The following is a 22,690-nucleotide window of genomic DNA, read 5'->3' on the forward strand; positions in this document are numbered from 1 at the left end:
GATTACAATAAAAGTTGGCCAAGGGTATCAGAGTCGATGTGAAATTATTATTATCATTACTAGTGTTATAGTTATAGACAGACAAGGAAAGGAAGGGGTCTTGTTTTGTGGGAGGCGAGATGGTTATTATATTTTTTAAAAATATTTTTTTGGGGTTTTAAAGAGTATTACTATTGGTTTAAGTAACTAATGGATTTTAAAAATATGGTGTCGTGTGGCGGGGTGGCACAGATCGCGCCGTGCTTTGGCTCCAAATATTGAAAAGGCGGAGGGAGACTGGCGAGGAGGAGGAAATTTTGGGTTCGTTGGAAGCGCGAAACGAAAATTGAAAGGTGGAGAATGGAGCTTGGGGAAGTTTTTTGAGGCTTACCCTCTGTGGCAGGTGGTGCAGATTTTGGGGCCTACATCCTGCCCTTTTTTATAAAAGTACGGGTGGATCTACTTTGTTGTCTTGTCGCAAGGGATTGAAGAAAGAGGCGTCTCATGAAACTGGTTTAAATCCGAATCTCGCAAGAATGTGGTAAGATAAAAAGTTACTGCTTTGGGATTAAGATTCCGTACCAATACGACACCGTGAAGGAGGTAGTTGGCTGAAAGCAAAACGACGCGGTTTTGGGTTGTGGATAAACCTATATTAATCTCAAGCATTAGCGACGGCATTAGGAGTACGGCAGGGGGCGGTCGTCCTTGTCACATCGCATTTGCGACTTTGGCAGCCTCTCGTCTCCTACGGCAACTTACTCTCTGCTTAAAACCCTTCTGACTTGAAAGGTTCAAGCTTTATGAGATTCACCTTGATTTGATTTCTCTGAAATCCTGTTAGCATCTGGATTTGTTAGACTAAGACATAGTTAAACTAATACTGATACTGCTCATGGATATTACAAACGGGTTTTTGAAGCTGGAAACCGGTTTCAAGTATTGCAAGTGTAGACTTTATTTGAAGCTGGAAACCGGTTTCAGTGAATACTGCATATATACTATATAAACAGTTCGGTGGAGGCTCAGTCAGTAACTCAGTGCCAGTTCAGGGATGAATCTGAGCTGAGGCCTATGGTCTATTCATTCTTTAAAAGCCTTCTTTCCAAAGAAAGAATAACTGCATTCTTCCCTTTTCTTCTGTTTATACAAAAGACAATCTAGTTGTACTAATTTTCAGATAGTAGTCATTTACCATATTCCTTATATTAATTTTGCTATTACAAAGTCTAAACCGTTTCCCTCCTTGCAATCGTCCTGCACTCGACAAATCACTTAAATCGCTTTCTTGATACACCAAAAATATGAGGGTGATTATACACTCAATAAACCCAAATCAATCTTGTAATATTTTTAATTGTGTAGACCACACTTTCGAAATGGATATTTGGGTTTTAGGAAATATCCCAAATAACTCATTGTATCATAAAATACAGAGAGTTTAAGCTCCATGCTTAGAGGAAAATCCTGTTATAATCTGAAGCTTGGGGCACCATTTGCAGTGTGAAGTTAGCAGGTTTATTGAGGTTAAGGAATGTGCTGACCGCTGACTCTGTTAGCCAGCTTGTATAGCTCATGAAGCTTCAGTTTTTGAGACTGTCAAATTTGGGTGGGGTTAATGCCCTACAAAATGCTCAAAATTTGGTAAAGTTCACCAAATTTCCAAGTAGGATGGAGATTGGATACTGTGAACTATAAATGAACCAGTCAACCAGGCAAGATCCGAGAAGTAAACAGGGAACTCAAAATGGTGCAATGTATACTATAATGTTGAAAGGAGAATCACCTTTTTTTTTTTTCTCTAAAAGCGCCCACGAACAGAACTGAGTGTGTTTGGTCCCGATCAGGATCATGCAATGCCAATCCCATTATTCGGTATTCACAACTCTCCCGTTAACTTGGCGTTTGGGACTCTGTATCTATCAATATCACTGGTTACCTTGGGAAAAAAAATAGAAATATATGGAACATAAGGAAAGCTACTCCCACGATTTCATTGGCTAGCTTTGACCAATCCTGTTTCCGCATTGATTAAGATTTGATTAAATTAAACAAAGCGTTGATTAATGACAAATGGGCATGTGGAAAACACCTTGAGCACACTAACCACTGTCAATTCCCGTTGACAAATGCCCAAAAAGAACTTATAATTCTATCAAAACCGATTATCTTTTTAATGTATAAGCCAAACTTTTAACTCAATCTAATGCCGCCCCACTGGGTTTAGTTAAGTGCCTATAGTAGTGGACCATTACATTACTTGTTAATCCACGGTACGTTTTGGCATGTCACATCCATAAAAAAATTATACCATTTTTTTTTATTTTCCTCCAAGAATTGTTTGAGCTTATGTTAATTCAGGCACAAAATAGTTTCCTCCACTTTGGCTATACCAGAGAGAGAAAACAAATGAAAGCAATACCGACACGGCTCTTTCCATCTTTGTCAAAATCATAGTATTTGCTGATAAAACAAAATTTTCAATTCTGTACATGAAATTTGAAAAGTGAAAAAGAATTATGCCCTTTCCTTATTAATATATATATGCTAAAAATATTGTGCACTTTTCCTAATTATGTTAGCAGTGACGTGGAAACTGAACTTTTTAGTTATATCTCTGTATTTAAAAGTAGAAAAATAATACTATCCTACGTATAGCACTATCTCGAATAGAGCTACTTTCTGTCTCCAACGCAAGCTCACATAAGGAATGCTGCCACACAATTTGTAAATTGGATGAATACTATCTATAATTGGATAATAAATTTTGTTCGGGTAATTTTTTTTACAATTTTTATTTTTTTAAAGATATTATTAAAATATGTATTATCGATTTAAAATTAATCTATTTGTTAACAGATATGGTTGTAATTTTATTAGAGAAAATTAATAACCTAACTCTTTGTAGGAATATAGAAGTTATACACATAATACAGATTAAAAAATATATAAAACATCATACGAAAAAATTGAAATCATAAAAAATATATGTAAAATTTACTCTTTTTGTTTTGATTTAATTTTTAATTTTTATTATCGTTCGATATGTACTGAGTTAAGAGTCTGATTATAATTTTTTTTTCTTTTTTGAGAAACTAAAAGTTTTGTCCTCCCAATATCCTAATTTCAACACAAATATTTTTGGAACTTACAAACCATGAAAATTATGTGGAAACTTAGATGAAAAAAAAAAAAAAAAAAGGTAAAGCAAAAAGTCACTCAACTTGAAATTAGATATGATAATTTATGTTTTCGTATTTTAAACATCTCAAATACGATTAAATACAAAACTTGTTCAAATTAAATACAAACAATATTCATGTTTTAAATCTAAAATAAGTACACGTATACGCTTAATAACTATATAACACGATACAACATGTTTAACACGTGTATTAAATATGTCAATATACGACACGACATAATTAATAACACGATTAACCTATTTAGTTCAATTAGATAAAAAATATTTATAATTAAATATGATTTTAGTATTTAAATTTAAAATCAATAATTATAAAAACAATTATAACAAAATAAAATAATAATAACATCAAATATAATAAAATTTAACATAAATAACATATATATATAATTCATTATCATGTAATATGAACAAATCTAATCTTAAAATACTAATAATATTTAAAATCATTCATAATTTTCATCCATAATTAAATACATATTATTAACCACGTCATCGATCATGAAAAATTTCAAACATCCAAACAAAAATTATTTAAGTAAGGTTAAAATAGTCTTTGATTATTAATTTTTAATAAATTAATAAATGTATCATATATATGTTTAAACACGATTAATTTAATATGTTTTGAATGTGTTACTTGTATTTGACAGGTTAAGACACGAAAATTTTTATATTTTAAATATATCAAATATTATTAAATCCGAAACACATTAAAACTAAACTTAAACCTGTTTAATCTTGTATCTTCTCATATTGTGTTAACATACCGTATATAAATTTATCAAGTCTACTTGAAATCTATCAACCAAATCTTGTCTAGTTGTTTCTTAACAAAGTAACACTCCTTTTTGTTCTCTTTCGTTTTCTATGTTATTTTCTTAATTTTAACATATATTTTCAAATATGCATCACTTGTTGTAATATAATTTTTTGCTTTCAATCAAAACTCAAAAATTATAAAAAAAATCGAATAGTCAAGCTAAATTATACATGTACTGTACGTTCCTTCGTTGCCTAACATTGTTAACGTGAACATCGCTTTTGGATAACTAAATTAGTCACAATATATTTACGAACTAAATTTGGAGTATATAATTTCGAGGAGGAAGAAAAATGGAAGGTCGACGTCAAATTTATCCGGTGAGTATCATTTTTAGAGAGTATGGTCAGTGATTGGGTTATCCACCCACGTGGTGCACGGCTACACGTACAAATGTTTTGTACTATGTTACGTTGCCTTTTCATACTTGTAAAACATTTGAGCTTTTTATTTGGGTTATATCTTAATAAAATTACAATGATGTGACAGATCAAAATTATATATATATAGTATATAATGGGGGAGGGAGAGGGTGGTAGTTTTTATTTTCTTTTATCATTATATATATAAACTTTGATATATATTTTTAGCATTTTTAATTAAATTGAAATTTTTTTATAATAGTGATAAGCTGTTTAGCAATGTCATTGATTGAATTAGGTTCAATTACTCTTGAACTTAAATTTTAAATTTTTTTCCCTTTTTCATATTCATCAAATTAGAAAAATATTTTTTTGTTTTCTCAACCCTTTATTCTCTTTTTTTTTAATCACTTGTCTTATTCTCTTTCTTCTTAAATCAATAAAATAATTATCATTTATTAAAGTAAAAAGACTCTTTTTCTTATATTATTTTTTCGTGAATCAATTAATTTTCTATCAAATAATTATCATTCATCAATGCTTTTAAAAAAAATATTATTTATCAAATTAGAAAAACCTTATATCCTTTTTTTTTACGAATCAATCAAACAATATTTTTTCTTCTTTCTCTTCAAATCAAATAAGATCTTATGTTAAATATACATCATTTCACAGCTTACCATCTCTAATTTGAAAATCAATCAATTAAACAATTATTATTCATCAAATTATAAATTTTTTTCTTTTTTTTCAATCCTTTGTTCTATTTTTTTTGAATAATTTGTCTTATTCTCTTTCTTCATAAATCAATTAAACATTTATCATTTACCAAATTAGAAAAACATTTTTTATTCTCTTTTTTCATGAATCAATAAATTTCCAATCAAACAATCATCATTCATCGATGCTTTTAAAAAAATATTATTCATCAAATTAGAAAAACCTTAGTCTTATTTTCTTTTTTCATGAATCAATAAAACAATTTTTGTGGATCAATTAAACAAAATTTTCTCTTCAAATCAAATAAGATCCTATATAAAAAATACATTATTTAACAGCTTATAATCTCTAATGTGAAAATCTATTAATTAATCAATTATTATTTATCAAATTTAAAAGACCCTTCGTCCTTTTTTTTTTGTGAATTAGACAATTTTTTTTTCTCTTCAAATTAAATAACTACTAATATGTATTGGAAGATTTAGCTTTGGCATGTATTTTCTTAGATAACCTTTTAAAATCAATTAAACAATTTCTTTTTTTTTCTTTACGATTTTTAAAGTGAAAATCATTCAATTAATATGTTTTGTCATATTCTCTTATTTTCATAAATCAATCAAACAAATTTTTATTCTCTCCAAACCAAAACTATTAATATGCATTGGAAAATTCGGCATTAGTATGTATTTTTTTGTATAACTGGATTAACTTGAATTTGCACACTTATCATAACTTTATTAGACTATTTTGTATTATTGTATATACGTTGTTACATTGTTATGTAAAAAATACATTACTTAACAACTTATGATGTTTAATGTGAAAATCTAATATTAATTTTTTTCACTTAATATCTATTATATTAGTAATTATGAAAATTTATATTTAAATTGTTAATAAAATTTATATTATAATTTAATTTTATTTCAAAAGTTATTAATTTTGTTCTGAATTATTGACCCAATCTATAACCTTTCATGATTAACTTTTAACCTTTCATGTAAAATTTTGAACCTTACATTATATATATATATTTATATAATTGTTTTCAGTATGAATAGATACAAAGTTTCTAACCGAAGTAGTTCTTGAGTAATGGAAATGAGTTTGAAGAGACGCCATGCCCACATATTTCAAAGGGGGCAACATGCCATTGCTTCGGATCTTCAGAATTAATTTCATGCCAAGAAGAGGTTCTAAGGTCTCGAGTAGTTCAAGACTTAAAGTCCTTCGTATGTTTGGTCTAACTTTTGTACTCATCTTTTCATCGATTTATTTAATGGGTTTCCACAATTATACTGTAGCATTAACAGCAAGGTTTTCTTAAATGCTGAGCTGTGACAAACTGTTGAAATTAATTAGTAGTAGAAATAGTGTATGGATAAGAGAAGGGACAATGGTCCAAAAATTCACATGCAATAGAAGCGATTCGCAAGATTAATTGTTTGGTCTATCTCTTGCTATCACAATAAATGGGTCTCTTATCTTATCATCAAAATAAAACACTTACCGTAATTTACATTTAAAATTCATCATCAATTTCATAATCCCCAGACTATAGTCTATACCACAGGTATTGATGAGATGGCTGTAGACTTGATTAAGAATCCAAATCCAATCCATCAATTTAAATTAGATTCAATATTAAAATATATGAAATTGTTTTTATTAATATTATAAGATTTTAAAATTAAAATCAAATAAAAATAATTTTTCTTAATATAATAATATCACAAAGTTAATTTAAATATAAAAGATCATATTTAAGAATTGTCTCAAGGTTTGAATTATATTAATTATAATATTTTTTTTCCAACTAAAACAATTTAGTAACAAATATTGAATATAGATTTATTTATCTGTTGACCGGCAGATGTTGAATTTGTTCAAGCTTAAATAAGGAGCAATATATATAGGAGTACATGTCTTGGCCTCTTTGCCATTATACAAAAACAAAGTACCAAGCTAATAACTTAAATTGAGCTACTAATTGGCCATTACTCTAATATCCTTTATACTGTCATATGCAGGAGGAGTATATTCTTTTGTGTTTATGAGACATTAAAAAAAAGATAAAATTATAAATTAGAAAAGATTAATTTAAATTGGATGTTGATTTTTAAAACTTTTTTAAAAGATTGAATTTTTAAAAAATAAAAATGTACAAATTTACTTATTCTTTTTGTCAAACAAGAGAAAAAAAGTTTAAAGAAAAAAAAAAGAGAATAATTTTCTCACTAATTTTTTTTCTCCCTGTTTCTCTCTGTTGCCAACCTCTTTAAGAAGTGACTAGGTGTGGACCCCGGCAGGGCGCGGATCGCCAGCTCACTGTACCCTGCAATGCAAATTGCAGACTGTCAAAAGGCGGGGAGCTGTAGGCCAATGTAATTTTCAGTTTTTACCCTTTTCCTAAAAAAAAAAAACATTTTTTCTATTTTTGATATTTTATATAACTTACTAATTAATAAAATATAAAAAATAAAAAATTCCACAAAATGATAATCACTGTATAAGCCAGAAACTGCCATATTCTCATCTGACTGTTAAATCTCCGCCCTTCCTTCCTTATCACACCCAACACTCTCTCTTTATATCATATCTTTCTCGTCTCCCACCATTCTCTTCTAGCGGATGAGAGCTTCAACTCTTACTTTGTTCAATGGTTATGCCCTCTTTGTTATCCTCTCTCTGAATACTCTTTTCTTTTCAGCACCTTTTTTTTTTTTTTAACTTGCATCCCTGTTATCTATCGGTGTAATTCTTGTTGCTGCCCTTCCTTGAGACGTTTAACAGTGCATTAAAGACCCCCTTTTCTCTCCGTTCTTCAATCCCTAAAGTCTCAAAAATCTTCTGTTTTGCTGCTGGCTGCTGCTTCTGCTTGGTAATTATTGAATCTTCTGACATTCGAATAATCGGTCCACGTTAATGGAAGTCTGCCCCAGCTGTACTTTTTGCTTTGGGGGGTGTCTTTTAATATTGTTTTGCAAAAATATTTAAGCTCGTTTTGATTGGTTTAACGAGGTATACAGAATCAAGCAACGATTCTCTGGTGTTGGTACTGAATTTCCTCAGCTTCTTATCTGTCATCTGGGAATTGAAATAAGGATTGGGCTATGTTCCAAACCCTTCTTTTTTACGAATATGGTTGTTGTTTAATTAACTTTGGATTATGACTAGACTTTCAGAAGAGAATGACACGCAACTAGTTGATTTTATTGCTTTAGGCGTGCAGCTATATCTAGTTAAGCTTCAAGTCTCGAACTCCTCCTTCTAATCTTCCATCTACCAACGAAGGTTGAAAATGGCTCCCAGGAACAGCCGCGGAAAGGCCAAAGGAGAGAAGAAGAAGAAAGAAGAGAAGGGTATCAGTGTTTCCCAATCAGCTTAATTTCACTTCTTTAGTTCCCCATCAAAATCCTCAAGGTTAGCTCGAAACTAACCTCCCCCTTCTTTTCCTGTGTTGCAGTTCTTCCAGTGGTCATGGACATCACCGTGTACCTTCCTGACGAAACTCATGTTATTCTCAAGGTTCGTCCGTTACTCTTGAATTTTCATGGTTCTTGTGCCCCCTCCGTAATTTATTGCTAACAACAAACTTGGGCTATAACTATTCTAATTTCGTTTATCGTGGCACCATGTGCGTGCGGTGCGTCCGCATTAATTTCTTTAAATCTTAAAGCCGAATTTTCCTTCTTCATGCTTTTCGAGCTTGATTTTGTTACACATCATCATCATGAACTATATAATAATACTATTATTATTATTATTATTATTCAAAAGCTTACTTTGTCTACCTTGATTCTATTCCACTCCAGCGGAGATTACTAACTAAATATCTGAACTAGTCATGAAAGTTTAAAGGAGTTCAGTTTTTTCTTGGCAAAATCATTCTGGCTCCCATATTCTTACTAGTGGATGCATTGCAATTTAAGTTCCTTTTTTGACCAAAGATATTAGTTAGGTAGGTACATATTTTGACTACAGAGATACTACTATTTTGTTGTATTATAATCAATTGGTGGTTATCATGAATTCCGTGGTAAGTACCCAAAGGCATCAACAGTTGCGTAATTTGACTATCGTAACATTGGTTTTATTGGACAAATTGGCTGTTTTAATTTGAGAAGATACAGTTTTCTATCTTGTCCTTTGTTTGACATATTTGACTCGTTTTTAAATTGTAAATCCTGAGCAGGGAATATCAACAGACAGGATCCTTGACGTTCGTCGACTTTTATCGGTGAACACTGAGACCTGCAACATCACAAATTTTTCGTTATCCCACGAGGTAAGGATCATAGGCCGCGGGCATTAATTCTCGTCGAGTTGTTTTGATAAAATTGGCATCGTGGCGAGCATGTTTGAAAGACTAATTTTACTTTCTTCAATTTTTGGTCGTCGTACTATTTATAAATGATATAAATGTAATAAAATAATAATTTTATAAATAATAATATTATCATCAGACATCTTAATATTTTAATTAATTCATAAAATTTCAACCAGAAATATGAAAATCATGTCCGGTGTGAAAAATATAACAGCACAAGGGACACACACATCGGGTTCAAATTGACAACATGGCTTTTGGAATATTGCTGGAAGTCATGTTGAATTATGGCAATCGTTTTCCATCTCTGGAATAATAGACGATTATTTTTTCTCTTTTGCTTCTTTTTTGAAAGGGTGCATCTCATTTTACACAAGATACAAATTTTTTGGTCGATATAAATCATTTTTTAAATATTCATAATAATAAAAATTAATATTTAACTGGAAATAAGTTTAAAAGGGCGGCTTTGTAATTTTATAAGAAATATTTTATTTTAGCAACTTAATAAGAAATTTTTAGGGGGCTAAAATTTATATTTAGGCTTAACTGAAGGGGCAAGATTGACCATTCCCTTTGGAACCGACTTAAATCCATTTCTGTTTTTACGCTTTACAGATTAGAGGGCCGCAGTTAAAAGACACCGTCGACGTTTCAGCGCTCAAGCCCTGCGTCCTAACTTTAGCCGAAGGTAAGATTTATGAAGGGCAAAAAAGTCATAGTAATTTCTAAAAACATTGGTACGACGTCGGTTGATGTCAAAAAAATATATGACCGTTACACTGCTTTGATAAGTGCGCCATTCCCGTCTCCCTCCTAGAAAGGTCTAACTGCTAGTTTCTCTGTTTCTAATTTGCGCCGTCGAAAAAAAGCAGAGGACTACGATGAAGAGAGCGCGGTGGCGCACGTTAGACGGATACTGGATATCGTGGCTTGCACCACGTGCTTCGGCCCATCGGCCACCGGCAAAGATCAGCCAAAGCCCGTCGACGCCAGCAAGAATGCGCCGGTTCCGCAGGACAAGAGCGGTGCCACCACCAAGAAAACTACAGCCAGTACGAATAAGGAATCGCCGTCGAAATCTTCATCAAAGGACGTGGCGGTGGATGCAGAAGGAGAGATGAGCCATTCTTGTCCTAAGCTCGGCACCTTCTACGAATTCTTTTCCCTCTCTTATCTCAGTCCTCCTCTTCAATGTATTCTCTCTCTCTCGATTTCTTGGTCTTTCTTTGTATGTATTTTCTCTTGTTTCCATCGCGTACGGTTTGAACTTGGCGACGATTTTTTGTTTTTGCAGTTATAAGGAAGGCAACGAAGCGGCAAGTTGAGGAGATCTCCGGCGACGACCATCTCTTCTCCCTCGAAGTGAGATCTTCGTTCTTGAACCTCTTCCAGTGATGAGTCTTTTTCTTGGCTAGCTCTCTCTCTTTCTCTTGTATTTGTGGTATAAATTTGTGATAATGACCAGGTTAAGCTTTGCAATGGAAAGCTGGTTCAAGTGGAAGCTTGCCGGAAGGGCTTTTATAGCGTTGGGAAGCAGCGGATTCTTTGTCACAATCTCATTGATTTGTTACGCCAACTTAGTCGAGCTTTTGATAATGTCAGTTTTTGATTTTCCCTCCTTTAGATTCTACTTCTGTTCATTTATTTTCTGTTTATCTGATTTGAAACATGCTTTGAAATGTGATAAGCTTTTTGATTCTCTTTAGTTTACTGGTTTTGCAGATGGTATTGTCTTTCATGTGTTATTTAATGGTTTCCCTCTTTACGCATGATAATATTTGGTCTGCGCTTGTTTTTGTATGGTATTTTTGTGACTTGTATTGATTCATTTTTTTAAGTTAAAATGGTTTCTGTTAAATTGGTTTTTTTAAGTTCTTGTTTCGTCTTTTAATCTGTCAAAAGAATTTCTCATGTTAATATCTTGTTACCAATATTACAGGCATACACTGATCTCATGAAAGCATTCTCGGAACGTAATAAGGTATATGATCATTGCATCACTGCTTGTCCTTTCGTTTAGTTGCTTTGATTGACAATGCTCTAGATATTGTTCATTAAGATAGCCTAGCTCACGTATTGTTTCACAACTTTGCATTTTTTTTCTGGAACTTCTGTTTGCAGTTTGGGAATCTTCCTTATGGCTTCAGAGCCAATACTTGGCTCATACCTCCAATTGCAGCACAGTCACCATCAAATTTCCCGCCTCTCCCTATGGAAGATGAAATGTGGGGTGGTAATGGAGGTGGTTTAGGAAGAGATGGCAAAAGTGATTTGATACCTTGGGCTAATGAGTTTTCATTTCTTGCATCTATGCCCTGCAAGACAGCCCAGGAAAGGGAGATTCGGGACAGGAGAGCATTCCTTCTTCACAGCCTATTCGTCGATGTGGCCATTCTCAGAGCCGTTAAGGCTGTGAAGCATGTAATGGGAAATCTGAAACCCAGTGGTTCAGTAAAAAATTGTGAAACTCTGTACATTGAGAGAGTGGGGGATTTGAGTATAATGGTAATGAAAGATGCTTCCAATGCTAGCTGTAAGGTGGAAACTAAAATTGATGGAATTCAAGCAACCGGAGTTGATCAAAAGAACTTGGTTGAAAGAAATTTATTGAAAGGGATCACAGCTGATGAAAATACGGCTGCACATGTAAGATATTTGCTGGAAAAATCTTACTGATGATGAATAAAAGTCTCTTCACATTTGGGATTCTACTTTCTGAATTGGTGATATTGATACATTTTACATTTTGTCTGCAGGACATTGCCACTCTTGGTGTACTAAATGTGAGATACTGTGGCTATATTGCCTTTGTGAAAGTTGAGGGGAGGAGAGAGAATGAGAAAAGCAGTCCTCTAGCTCAAAGCATTGAATTTGAACAACCTGAAGGAGGGGCCAATGCCCTCAATATTAACAGGTTATTCTAACTCCTATAATATGTCAAACATATCTACGTATGAGCTGTATTATATATTATATATTAAAGAAGAGGGGCCAAACTGTTTATTCTACATATTTTAACATGTTTGATAAATGAAACGTAGATGGTATGATTTAAAAATAATATACTGTTTCAAGTTTCAACTAAATATTTTCAAATGTTAAATATTTATCTATCCTGGAGAGAGAGCTTAAACCTCAAAGATGGAAATCATTGTGGTGGCTTAACTTGCATCAGGAGGGTGTGGCTTGCATATAGTTGTTGATTTTCCTGGAATTTTAACATTTGACTGTCCTTTATGCGTGTTCTCTCTGTCTCTCTCTCTTATATAAATATATAAAGAAGAGTTGCTTTTGAAATGAAAAACCATAATAATCCACTCGCTACCGCGCATTTATTGTCCTTAGTGTGTGGTTGTTCTTCAGCTCCTTTGGCTTCATAAACAGAATTCTTAACATTTCCTTTTTTTCTCTCAGTTTGAGATTACTTCTTCACAAAAGAATATCTTCAGAACTCAATAAACCAGCTTCACCTTCACAAGTTTTGGAACATGAAGAGCTTAATGCTTCCCAAGTATTGGTAGAGAGACTGCTGCAAGAAAGTCTTGCTAAGCTTGAGGAAGAAGAACTTGCACAGAAACCTTTTGTGAGATGGGAACTAGGAGCCTGCTGGATACAACATTTGCAGGACCAAAACAGTACAGAAAAAGATAAAAAACCATCTGGGGAGAAGCCTAAGAATGAGATGAAGGTTGAGGGACTTGGGACACCTCTTAGGTCCCTCAAGAACAAGAAAAAACTGGATGATAATATGGGTTCTGGAAACTCAACTTCGCATCCAGATGCTGTTGAAAATGTTGCAGCAGCTTCTAAAGAATCATGGCTTGAAACCAGTTCAAAAGATGACGAGCTTGTGCTGAAGAGGAAGTTATCTGAAGAGACCTTTGCTCGACTAAAAGAATCAGATACCGGACTTCATCGCAAGGTACATATTCTTGAATGCTGTAGCATTCAATTTTGTGTATAGGAATAATTTGTCTAACATGTCCATTTTGCTTGACAGTCTTTGCAGGAACTAATTGACTTGTCACAGAAATATTACACTGAAGTTGCTCTTCCAAAACTGGTAATCTTGAGTGTTATTTCCGCACTTTTCACATTGGGTCTGTATGTAAGGTTGTAGTAGTTCCTGGTTCTAGTGCTTATTATGCAATTACAGGTCACAGATTTTGGTTCGTTGGAACTCTCACCGGTTGATGGGCGGACTCTAACTGATTTCATGCATACTAGAGGTCTTCAGATGCGTTCTTTGGGGCATGTTGTAAGTTCTATACTCTGAGCCATATCTTTTGATTCTTAAAAGGAATTCTTTATGTTGCCAAAGCTTTGTCAAGCTCTTCTACTCTCTATTTGTAATGAGTTCACTATTTTTGTTAGTTTTCTGAGCAGATTTAATGTATATGTGTTTGTTAGAAACATATATCCACAGACATTGAATCAATGTCTGTGACAATTCACTGTACAGTCCATCATCTTTTGCTACCAATCCCCATGTCATGAATTGCTCGTGGTGTGTGAGCCTGTGAGATATGGAAAAAGTGAAACATTTGACTTTATTATTTTTCCATAGTAAGTTATTGGTTGATATTTGTTTTCTGCTCAGGTCAAGCTTTCAGAAAAGCTATCACATGTGCAGTCACTTTGTATTCATGAGATGATTGTTCGGGCATTCAAGCATATTCTGCAGGCAGTAATTGCCGCTGTTGTTAACACTGATAAATTGGCTCTATCAATAGCTTCTGCACTGAACCTGATGCTCGGAGTTCCTGAAAATGGAGAACTACACAGGTCTTGCAAAACCCATTCCCTGGTGTGGAAGTGGTTGCAGGTCTTCTTGATGAAGCGATATGAATGGGATATTACCAACTTAGACTTCAATGACATTCGGAAATTTGCAATTCTACGTGGATTATGCCATAAGGTATTTCATTTCCAACTTTTAAGGATTTGGAGATGAAATATATTACGCAGTATTCACTAAGTAGTTGTAAGAAGCTCTATTGCCCTTTGCCACTATTCTTGAAAGTACATTACAAAGAGTTCACCAAGGATGACAGGGATGCATCCTAGAGAGGTTATATCCTAGTTTTATTTCCTTTTTTTTTGGATAAACTAAAATTTCATTTATCTAAAGAAGCAGGAAGTCCGCTACAAGAGGGTACAGACTTCTAGAAATGGAATAGGAAAAGGGAGTTCAGCTAAACAATGAAATTAGCTAAAAGTCTCCTGAGTAATTCTCCAATTATGGCTGAGATCATCTATGACTTGGTCTGTTGCAATTATCTTCCCTCTGACACACTTTGATGCACTTCATAATATCTGGAATAGAAGCATGATTTTGACCAAATAATCTGTTGTTCATCTTCCTCCAAATGTAGTATATGACTGCATTCCAAGTAATAACTGCAATTAAGGAGTTGCCTCTATGCTTCTTTCTGGCCCAAGTGAATTCTGAATGCCAATCCCCTACTTGTCTGTGCACATTAGACTTGTGAAGGGCCCTCCGCGAGAGACTAAGTCATTAAGATTGCAGTCATATACAGGATGCCTAGAAGCTAAGATTTATGAAGTCATAGATCCTTCTCCCCACCCCTGCCCCCCTCCCTCTCTCAGTTAGATGATGGATTTTGCTATCAAATTGGTTAAAATGAAAATTTACTGATCAGAATTGAGAATAAGGGTACAATTCTCGATGGCTTATATAGGGTACTTTGTCTCCCTAGGGGAAGGTTATAGATCATGGGCCTAATTGCCTGTGAAGTTATCCGAAAGAGGATGTGGTGGATGAAGCACAAACACTAAGTATTACATTTCCTTTTTCTCTCATTTGCTTCTTTTAGGTAGGAATTGAGTTGGTTCCAAGGGATTTTGACATGGATTCTCCTAGCCCATTCCAACCATCAGATGTTGTCAGCCTGGTTCCAGTGCATAAGGTGATTAATTCTGGAACATTCTATTTTCTCCTTTCCCAACTGTGTTTCAGAATCTGTTGGTTTTATCGTAAGTTTGCATATACTTGAATTTGATCTATTTTCAGCAAGCAGCATGCTCATCTGCCGATGGAAGGCAACTTCTAGAATCATCAAAAACAGCCTTAGATAAGGGAAAACTCGAAGATGCAGTGACTTATGGAACCAAGGTATATGACATATATCCTCTTTCCAATATGAATTGGCTATCACGTGCTTCAGCTACTTAATTTTATATCTCTAGTCTCTAACCTGCTGTATTTTTCATGGTTTCGGCAGGCTCTTTCAAAGCTGGTATCAGTTTGTGGTCCATATCATCGAATGACAGCCGGAGCTTACAGCCTTCTTGCTGTAGTTTTATATCACACTGGAGACTTCAATCAGGTCTTTTGTTAACCATTTCTATATGGAATGTGTGAAAATCCATATAATACTAGAATAATAGTACCCTAAAAAGTTTTATAGAAGTATTCTTATTAAAAAGTGTCGTTTTATTTCAGTTTAGTGGGGTTTCAAGTTGAATTTAAATCAGTAATCTGTCCCAATTACAGGCAACAATCTACCAGCAAAAAGCCTTGGATATCAATGAGAGAGAATTGGGACTAGACCATCCAGACACAATGAAGAGTTATGGAGATCTTGCTGTGTTCTATTACAGGCTTCAGCATACAGAACTTGCTCTTAAGTATGTTTGTTTGTGTATTATGTATTTTAAATTGAGGCTTAAACAAGATGTTTACAATTTATTTTGTAGCTATCATGGATTACCTTTCAATACTATACAATATTCATTATAGATATTGAAGCAGCCATCTGCGTTTTCTTCTGGGCAATTCGATGGATTTCAGTGTCATGAGACTAGTTTAATCTGCTTAAATGCCTATAATTAGAGGCTTTTTCTTTTTCAAACTATACTATTGAACCTAATCTTGTTGTTTGCTTCTGGCATTTTAAGTTTCTAAAGAAATATCTAGCAGGATGGCTGTGGCCACTTTCAAATCATATTTTTCATCTTTCTGGTTAACCTTTTAATCTAAACATCTATAAACTTTTGTTGGATCAGATATGTTAAGCGTGCTCTGTATCTTTTGCATCTTACCTGTGGCCCGTCTCATCCAAATACCGCCGCAACATATATTAATGTAGCCATGATGGAAGAAGGCCTGGGCAATGTGCATGTTGCCCTCAGATATCTGCACAAAGCTCTGAAGTGTAACCAAAGGTTACTTGGTCCAGATCATATTCAGGTTTGGATTTCTTATTTTCTCAATTTCTTTGAACTTTGTTTTTATTGCATTTTTTTGCTATATCCATCTATGATACTGTTTCTTGATCTGGTGAGACAGTAAATCATACAAAACCTATGATCCTGATATTGAGTTTTCTCTTTCATCTGTTTTAGACAAATATGAATTCTTATATGGCTAAAAACTAAAGTCAGTGCAGAGGTTTTTCAATTTTTGGCTTGGTTTTTCTTTTAATGGTTTATTGGTTGTAGAAAACTAATTGATAAAATGCATTCAGGACTACAGAGAATTAATGCTTTTTATAAGCATGATAAGTTAAGTCATATAGTGGGTGGTAAGACAATGCTGTCTCGGATGTTTTTGCTGAAATGCAGGCTTGCTGAAACATGTAAATGAATTAAACTCAATTTTGAATTTATACATGCTTCCAAATCGGGTGCTGGCAAGCATCATTATCTATCAAAATGTACTTTTGGCTTCCTCTTTTCCTTCATTTTTACATCATAAAAAAAACACCTTTCAAGGAATAATCCTTTCTTCTGTTAATGTCTCCAGACAGCAGCGAGTTATCATGCTATAGCAATTGCACTCTCATTGATGGAAGCATACCCTTTAAGTGTCCAACATGAACAAACAACCTTGCAAATTCTCCGCGCAAAGCTGGGCCCAGATGATTTGCGTACCCAGGTATCTTATGCAGTCCATAGATTGAACATGTACTCTCTGTACCCAGTATTCTCATATTCAAGTTGATGATATATCTGAGAACTGCAACAAATGCTTTCTGGCTATGATTCATACCTAAAAGATGTAGGTAACTTTCAACCTGGAGATAATGCAGCTACTGGTTCAAACTCTTAGTTGACAGAGCAAATCATAATAAAGCGGAAATTGGCAGCAATAGTAGCTCAATGATTTTGACATAGGGACATCAAATGCATGACTTGAATCAAAAATTTCAGACAGCACGTGATAGATATGATTATTTTTGAGGGCTTTATTTTATTTTATCATCATGAATGAGTTGTTGCAACTTTTTGATGAATTCTTGCAGGATGCTGCTGCATGGCTTGAGTACTTTGAGTCCAAGGCGTTTGAACAGCAAGAAGCTGCTCGAAATGGTACTAAGAAGCCAGATGCATCCATAGCTAGCAAGGGCCATCTAAGGTAAATCATCTTAGCATATTCCTTGAAGAAGTGCACTCGAAAATAGTTGATTGTTTTCGAATGTCGTGTAGTTTCCTTCTGCTAGTTTGTGTATTATTTCACATAATTGATCACAGCCACCCACCCACTGAAAAGAAGCAAAACAAAATCTGCCCCCGTCATGGCTGGTGGACCCAACTTGTCTTCAAATTCTTTATTTGATACTCCATTCATTTCTGTCGTGGATTATTACTTTTTTATATTAATTTGAGTTAAAATTAAAAAAATTTTGGTTTATTGTTCCAAATCTGTTGTGTGTAAGAGTGCTTGAATAAAATTGTTAAAGTTGGCATCGTGTAGTACTTTGTGTACAATTCACATAACTGGTCCTGATGTTATGCCCGTTGCTTCAATCTCCTAGTTCAGATGTAAAAATATTCATGCTGTTTATTGGATTTTCTTATGGAATCTTGAGATTTCACTTGGCTATTGTGGACCCAGCTTTAAATTGCTAATGGAAGGATATTTATCTCTGCTTAAAAAAAAAAGCGTCTTGAGCACATTAATAAAATAAGAAATCAGTTTTCATATGAGTTTTTATTGAAGACTGGAGTACAAAAAGTTCACCTCAATTTCTGTTCTTACAAATTACCAGTGGATGGCAAAGTGCCTCTATTCGTCCTTCACGTGGGTCCACCCTACCCGGATTCTTGTCGTCCCCACACCCACACTCACACCCACGCAAAAGAAACAAAATAAAATCCGCCCCAGTCATGGCTGGTGGACCCAACCTGTCTTCATATTCTTTCTTTGATACTCCATTCATTTCTGTTGTGGATTATTACTTTTTTACGTTAATTTGAGTAAAGATTTAAAAAATTTTGATTTGTTGTTCCATATGTTGTGTGTGGAAGACTGCTTGAATAGAATTGTTCTAGCTGCATCATTTTATAATATCTGAAAAGCTGCTGTAGTGATTACAAAGATTATTATAGTAGTAGTACTTAGGCTGGTTTTCTAAGAACTCTCAGTCCATGGCCCAAATGAAAAAATTCTTTTGCTAAGCACCTCACTGGATTATCAACATTTGTATACAATTTTTGATTCTTGTGTCTGCTAGAGGTTGGGGTTGTGATACCCCTTTTTTCCTGTCTGGGAAAATTCAGACATCCTTGTACTGATCCTAATGCTTTATGCTACTTTGCAGTGTATCTGATTTGCTTGACTATATTAATCCAAATCATGACCTCAAAGGGAAAGATGTTGAAGCAGGAAAGAGAAGAAGCTATATTGCGAAGGTAGGATGGAGTTTATTTTGTGGTTGGTCAAACTTATTGTTGACATACTATTATCGTTGATGATAGGAACCAGACTCAAAATGATTCTCTGTACTAATGCTGTTGCATGAAATGAGTCAGTAGGGCATTATCTGGAGTTTGTTGTTAACTAAGTTTTTGCAGACTGTATCAGTGGCTAAGAACTATAGAAAGAAATTTGAAGTAGTTTGAGGTCATTAATTTTACTGAGTTAGCCAAACTGTCATAAGGAGGCTCCACAGGCCTGATTTTGTGCGTAATTGAACCTATTCTGAAGCTTTGCTGTCCATGTAACATTGAGAAGGTGGCTTATCATGGGTCAGAATCCACAGTCCATGAAAAGTGGGGAACAGTGAGAACTAGAACCTTTAGATATGGGGTTGTGGACCTGGCATGGGCATTTATAGAATCTGGTGGAAATGTTGTCTCCAGAAATGGATGTCATCTTTCTCCAATTGGGAAAAATAATTGTCCCTTCTATGATAAAAGACATGGTGCCATATTCTTCTCCATGGAAGGGGAAAATTTTTTTTCTACTTTTGTTTAACAATTTTACAATTATAGAAGAAAGTATCTAAGCATCCTGGTAAAGGCATAATCGTGGGAGGACTCACCAGACAAACCTGGATAACTGCAAGTCTGCAGTCCAGGAAAAACGCAACGTGACTTTTAGCATGCACCATCCCGTTGCATGCAATCTATTCTTCATTTTTTCTTGCCTCTAATGCACCTCATCTGCAATCTCAATTCTCCTCTGCAGGTGAAGGGAAAACTCCAGCCTGCTAATCATCCAGCAAGTTCTGAGGGATCTCCTAAAGAGGCTGCAAAAGAGGCTTCAGACGAAGAGACACATTTATCTGAACAGGAAGATAAACCAGATGCTAACCAGGAGACAAGCTCTTGGCCAGTGCAGTCCCAGGGTCCTGTTGCGGAAGAGACAACAGAGGCAAGACTGAACACTGATACTCACATTCTGTCTGAATCACATGCTGAAGGCGATGATGGGTGGCAACCAGTTCAAAGGCCAAGAACATCTGCCTCACTTGGACGACGACTAAAGCAGAGGCGAGCAACTATTGGTAAGGTTTTTAGTTATCAGAAAAAGAATGTTGATCCTGATGTGGAATCCCCTCTGGTCAAGGCCTCTCATCAGAGTAGTAGGTATTACGTTTTGAAGAAACGCACAATATCTCATGGAGCTTATACAGATCAGTACGCTATGAACCCCTCCCAAGGTTCAAAAGTTGGACGGAGAATAATCAAAACTGTTACATACAGGGTTAAGTCCATTCCATCATCTATTAAAAGTTCAACTGAAATCTCTAGAAATGGAGGTGAGGTCTTTAATTCTTCAGGGGAACCTGCTTCTACTTTTACACCAACTGATCTCCGTCCAACAAAAAATTCTATAGTCAGTCTTGGGAAATCTCCTTCTTACAAGGAAGTAGCCTTGGCCCCTCCAGGCAGTATCTCCAAACTGCATTTCAGGCCTGAAACTGATTGTCCTGAGAAACCAGACTTCAACATTGAAAAACATCAAGAGGAAATGAATGAAACAAAAGGTAATTTTGATCAGTTGACTACAGGAACAGGAAACATATCTGAAAAGAAGAATGAGAGCTCTAAATTGGATTCAACAGATAGCTTGAAAGGGGAAATTGCTGTAGTTGAAAAAAAAGAAGAAACTAGGTCAACTGCTGGAATAGAAAATAACTCTTCTTTAGTGGTGTCTGAGAAAGTGGAAGGAGTAGGACTTGACGCTGGTGGAAATGAGGCTCCTGAAGTTGTACAGGATGGCATATTCATAAATGGCATGCCGAATTCAATTGATTCTCCTAAGAGTGAACTCTGTGAGAAGGTTTTGTCTGGAGGTTTTGAACCCCACAGTAATCCAAACTCCACATTGCAAGAGGTAGAGGAAATGGACAAACCCTTGGTTGTAAATTCTGGTAATGGTCAGGGACTAGCCAACAAGAAGTTGTCCGCGTCAGCAGCTCCTTTCAACCCATCACACCCATTTCACGTGCTGCACCACTCCCATGAACATCACCTTCCTCCTGCTCCTGGACTGTTTCCCGTTGCACCTTGGCCAGTGAACATGCCTATTCACCTGCACCTCCTACTGTCTTACCAAATCCAATATGCTCCTCGCCTCACCATCCATACCCATCACCTCCTCCAACCCCAAACATAATGCAGTCTCTACCCTTTATGTATCCTCCCTATACTCAACCCCAACCTGTACCAACAAGCACCTTTCCTGTAACTAGCAACCATTTTCACCCCAGTCAGTTCTCTGGCAATGCAATGTGAACCCCAGCATACCAGAGTTCATTCCTGGACAGTTTGGCCCGCTCATCCAATGGAGTTCTCTATACCATCACCAATTGTTGAGCCAATTGCTGATCGGATATTGGAGCCTAAAATACAAGGTGATGATGCAAAACCAATTCAGCTCCAATGCTGCCTGTGGATATTGACACTATGGGAGAAGCTAAGAAAGAATTCAACATTTCAGCATCTGAGGCAATAAATAATGATAATGAAGTAGCTAGAGTTGGGTTGGAAAGTGTACTGGAAAATGGTCACTTGAATCAATCTATGGTTGACAATTCTGGGAATGATCTAAGCCAAACAAAAATCCTGAAGGCAGTGCTGAAAGAAGGAGTGATGGTGAAAAACCTTCAGCATTTATAAGAGGTAGAAGAAACCGAAGCAGACGTTGAGATGCAATCAGTTTGCTTAGTCGACCACATGGCTCCCAGTCTTTTAAAGTATATACAACAGAGTCGTCAGAGGTAGTGAAGCTCCAAAATCTAATAGTTTTATTCGAGTGAAAGTTGTACAGCTACTGCTACATAGTTAAAGCTTTATTTCTTGCGGATCTTAGCATAGAGGATTGGTATGAACAGGGTAGAAGAAACAAAGCTTGATCAGTCCTATGGAAAGGGCATGAAGTATTGTGAATCTTTCTAGCGTCGTTTTAGCAAACTGCATTGCCCATTGGATTTGTGATCTAAATGCAGGTTGGTTTTCTGTAACCGAGGCCAGTAATGCTTTTTGTTTTCCATTTGAAATTGTGCTCACAGTGAGATGGCCTGTCTCAATGTGTTTTGTCTATTTTGATACTTTTATTTCACTAATAAAAATTAGGTCATCAAGACCCTTTTAAGCTCATCTAGAAAATGAAAACTAGGTGGAACACACTCTCTCTCTTAAAAGTATACAGATGTAGAAGATTTTTCTGTTTCCCATCAAACTATCATACTAACAATCCTAAAATTTTTTTGCAGATACTCTATATTTAACTTCTACTTGATTTAGCTGATAGTATGAACAAGAACGAGGGGCTTTTAAAATCAGGTATCATGACTTCACAATCTCTATTGTATCTATCTTTTTGCTACTCAAAAAACTGCAGGAAATGATCTGAATAGGTTAAAATTGTCTTCATCTTTATCCTTTTTCTTTGGGGGCGCTGAGGGGCGGGGTGTGGGGGTGGGGGTTGTGGGTGGCAGGAGGGAAGGATGCAGATAATTCAGCTTGAATGTTCATAACTTTAGGTTTATTGTAGTTGCCTTTATGACTGTTAA

At 35.1% G+C, this 22,690-nt stretch overlaps 1 protein-coding gene across 1 annotated transcript; it reads left to right on the plus strand.

The window, feature by feature from the left end:
- Positions 1-7,652: 7,652 nt before the first annotated feature.
- LOC110413340 (Tetratricopeptide repeat (TPR)-like superfamily protein) lies at positions 7,653-21,959 on the plus strand. Its single transcript, XM_021424108.2, is given in 31 exon segments — positions 7,653-7,970; positions 8,314-8,451; positions 8,556-8,617; positions 9,285-9,377; positions 10,038-10,110; positions 10,295-10,615; positions 10,717-10,784; positions 10,888-11,019; positions 11,362-11,403; positions 11,544-12,068; positions 12,179-12,336; positions 12,837-13,344; positions 13,423-13,485; positions 13,579-13,680; positions 14,023-14,340; positions 15,260-15,352; positions 15,457-15,558; positions 15,668-15,772; positions 15,940-16,073; positions 16,452-16,635; positions 17,191-17,322; positions 17,690-17,802; positions 18,989-19,079; positions 19,858-21,205; positions 21,208-21,390; positions 21,393-21,437; positions 21,440-21,544; positions 21,547-21,720; positions 21,723-21,872; positions 21,875-21,922; positions 21,925-21,959. Coding segments are annotated over 30 exon segments (5,568 nt in total). The 5' UTR covers positions 7,653-7,970; positions 8,314-8,390.
- Positions 21,960-22,690: the final 731 nt, after the last annotated feature.

Source organism: Theobroma umbraticum, unplaced genomic scaffold, assembly GCF_002168275.2.
Source record: "Theobroma umbraticum cultivar Fairchild unplaced genomic scaffold, ASM216827v3 scaffold_4.1, whole genome shotgun sequence".
NCBI classification, from domain to species: Eukaryota; Viridiplantae; Streptophyta; class Magnoliopsida; order Malvales; family Malvaceae; genus Theobroma; species Theobroma umbraticum.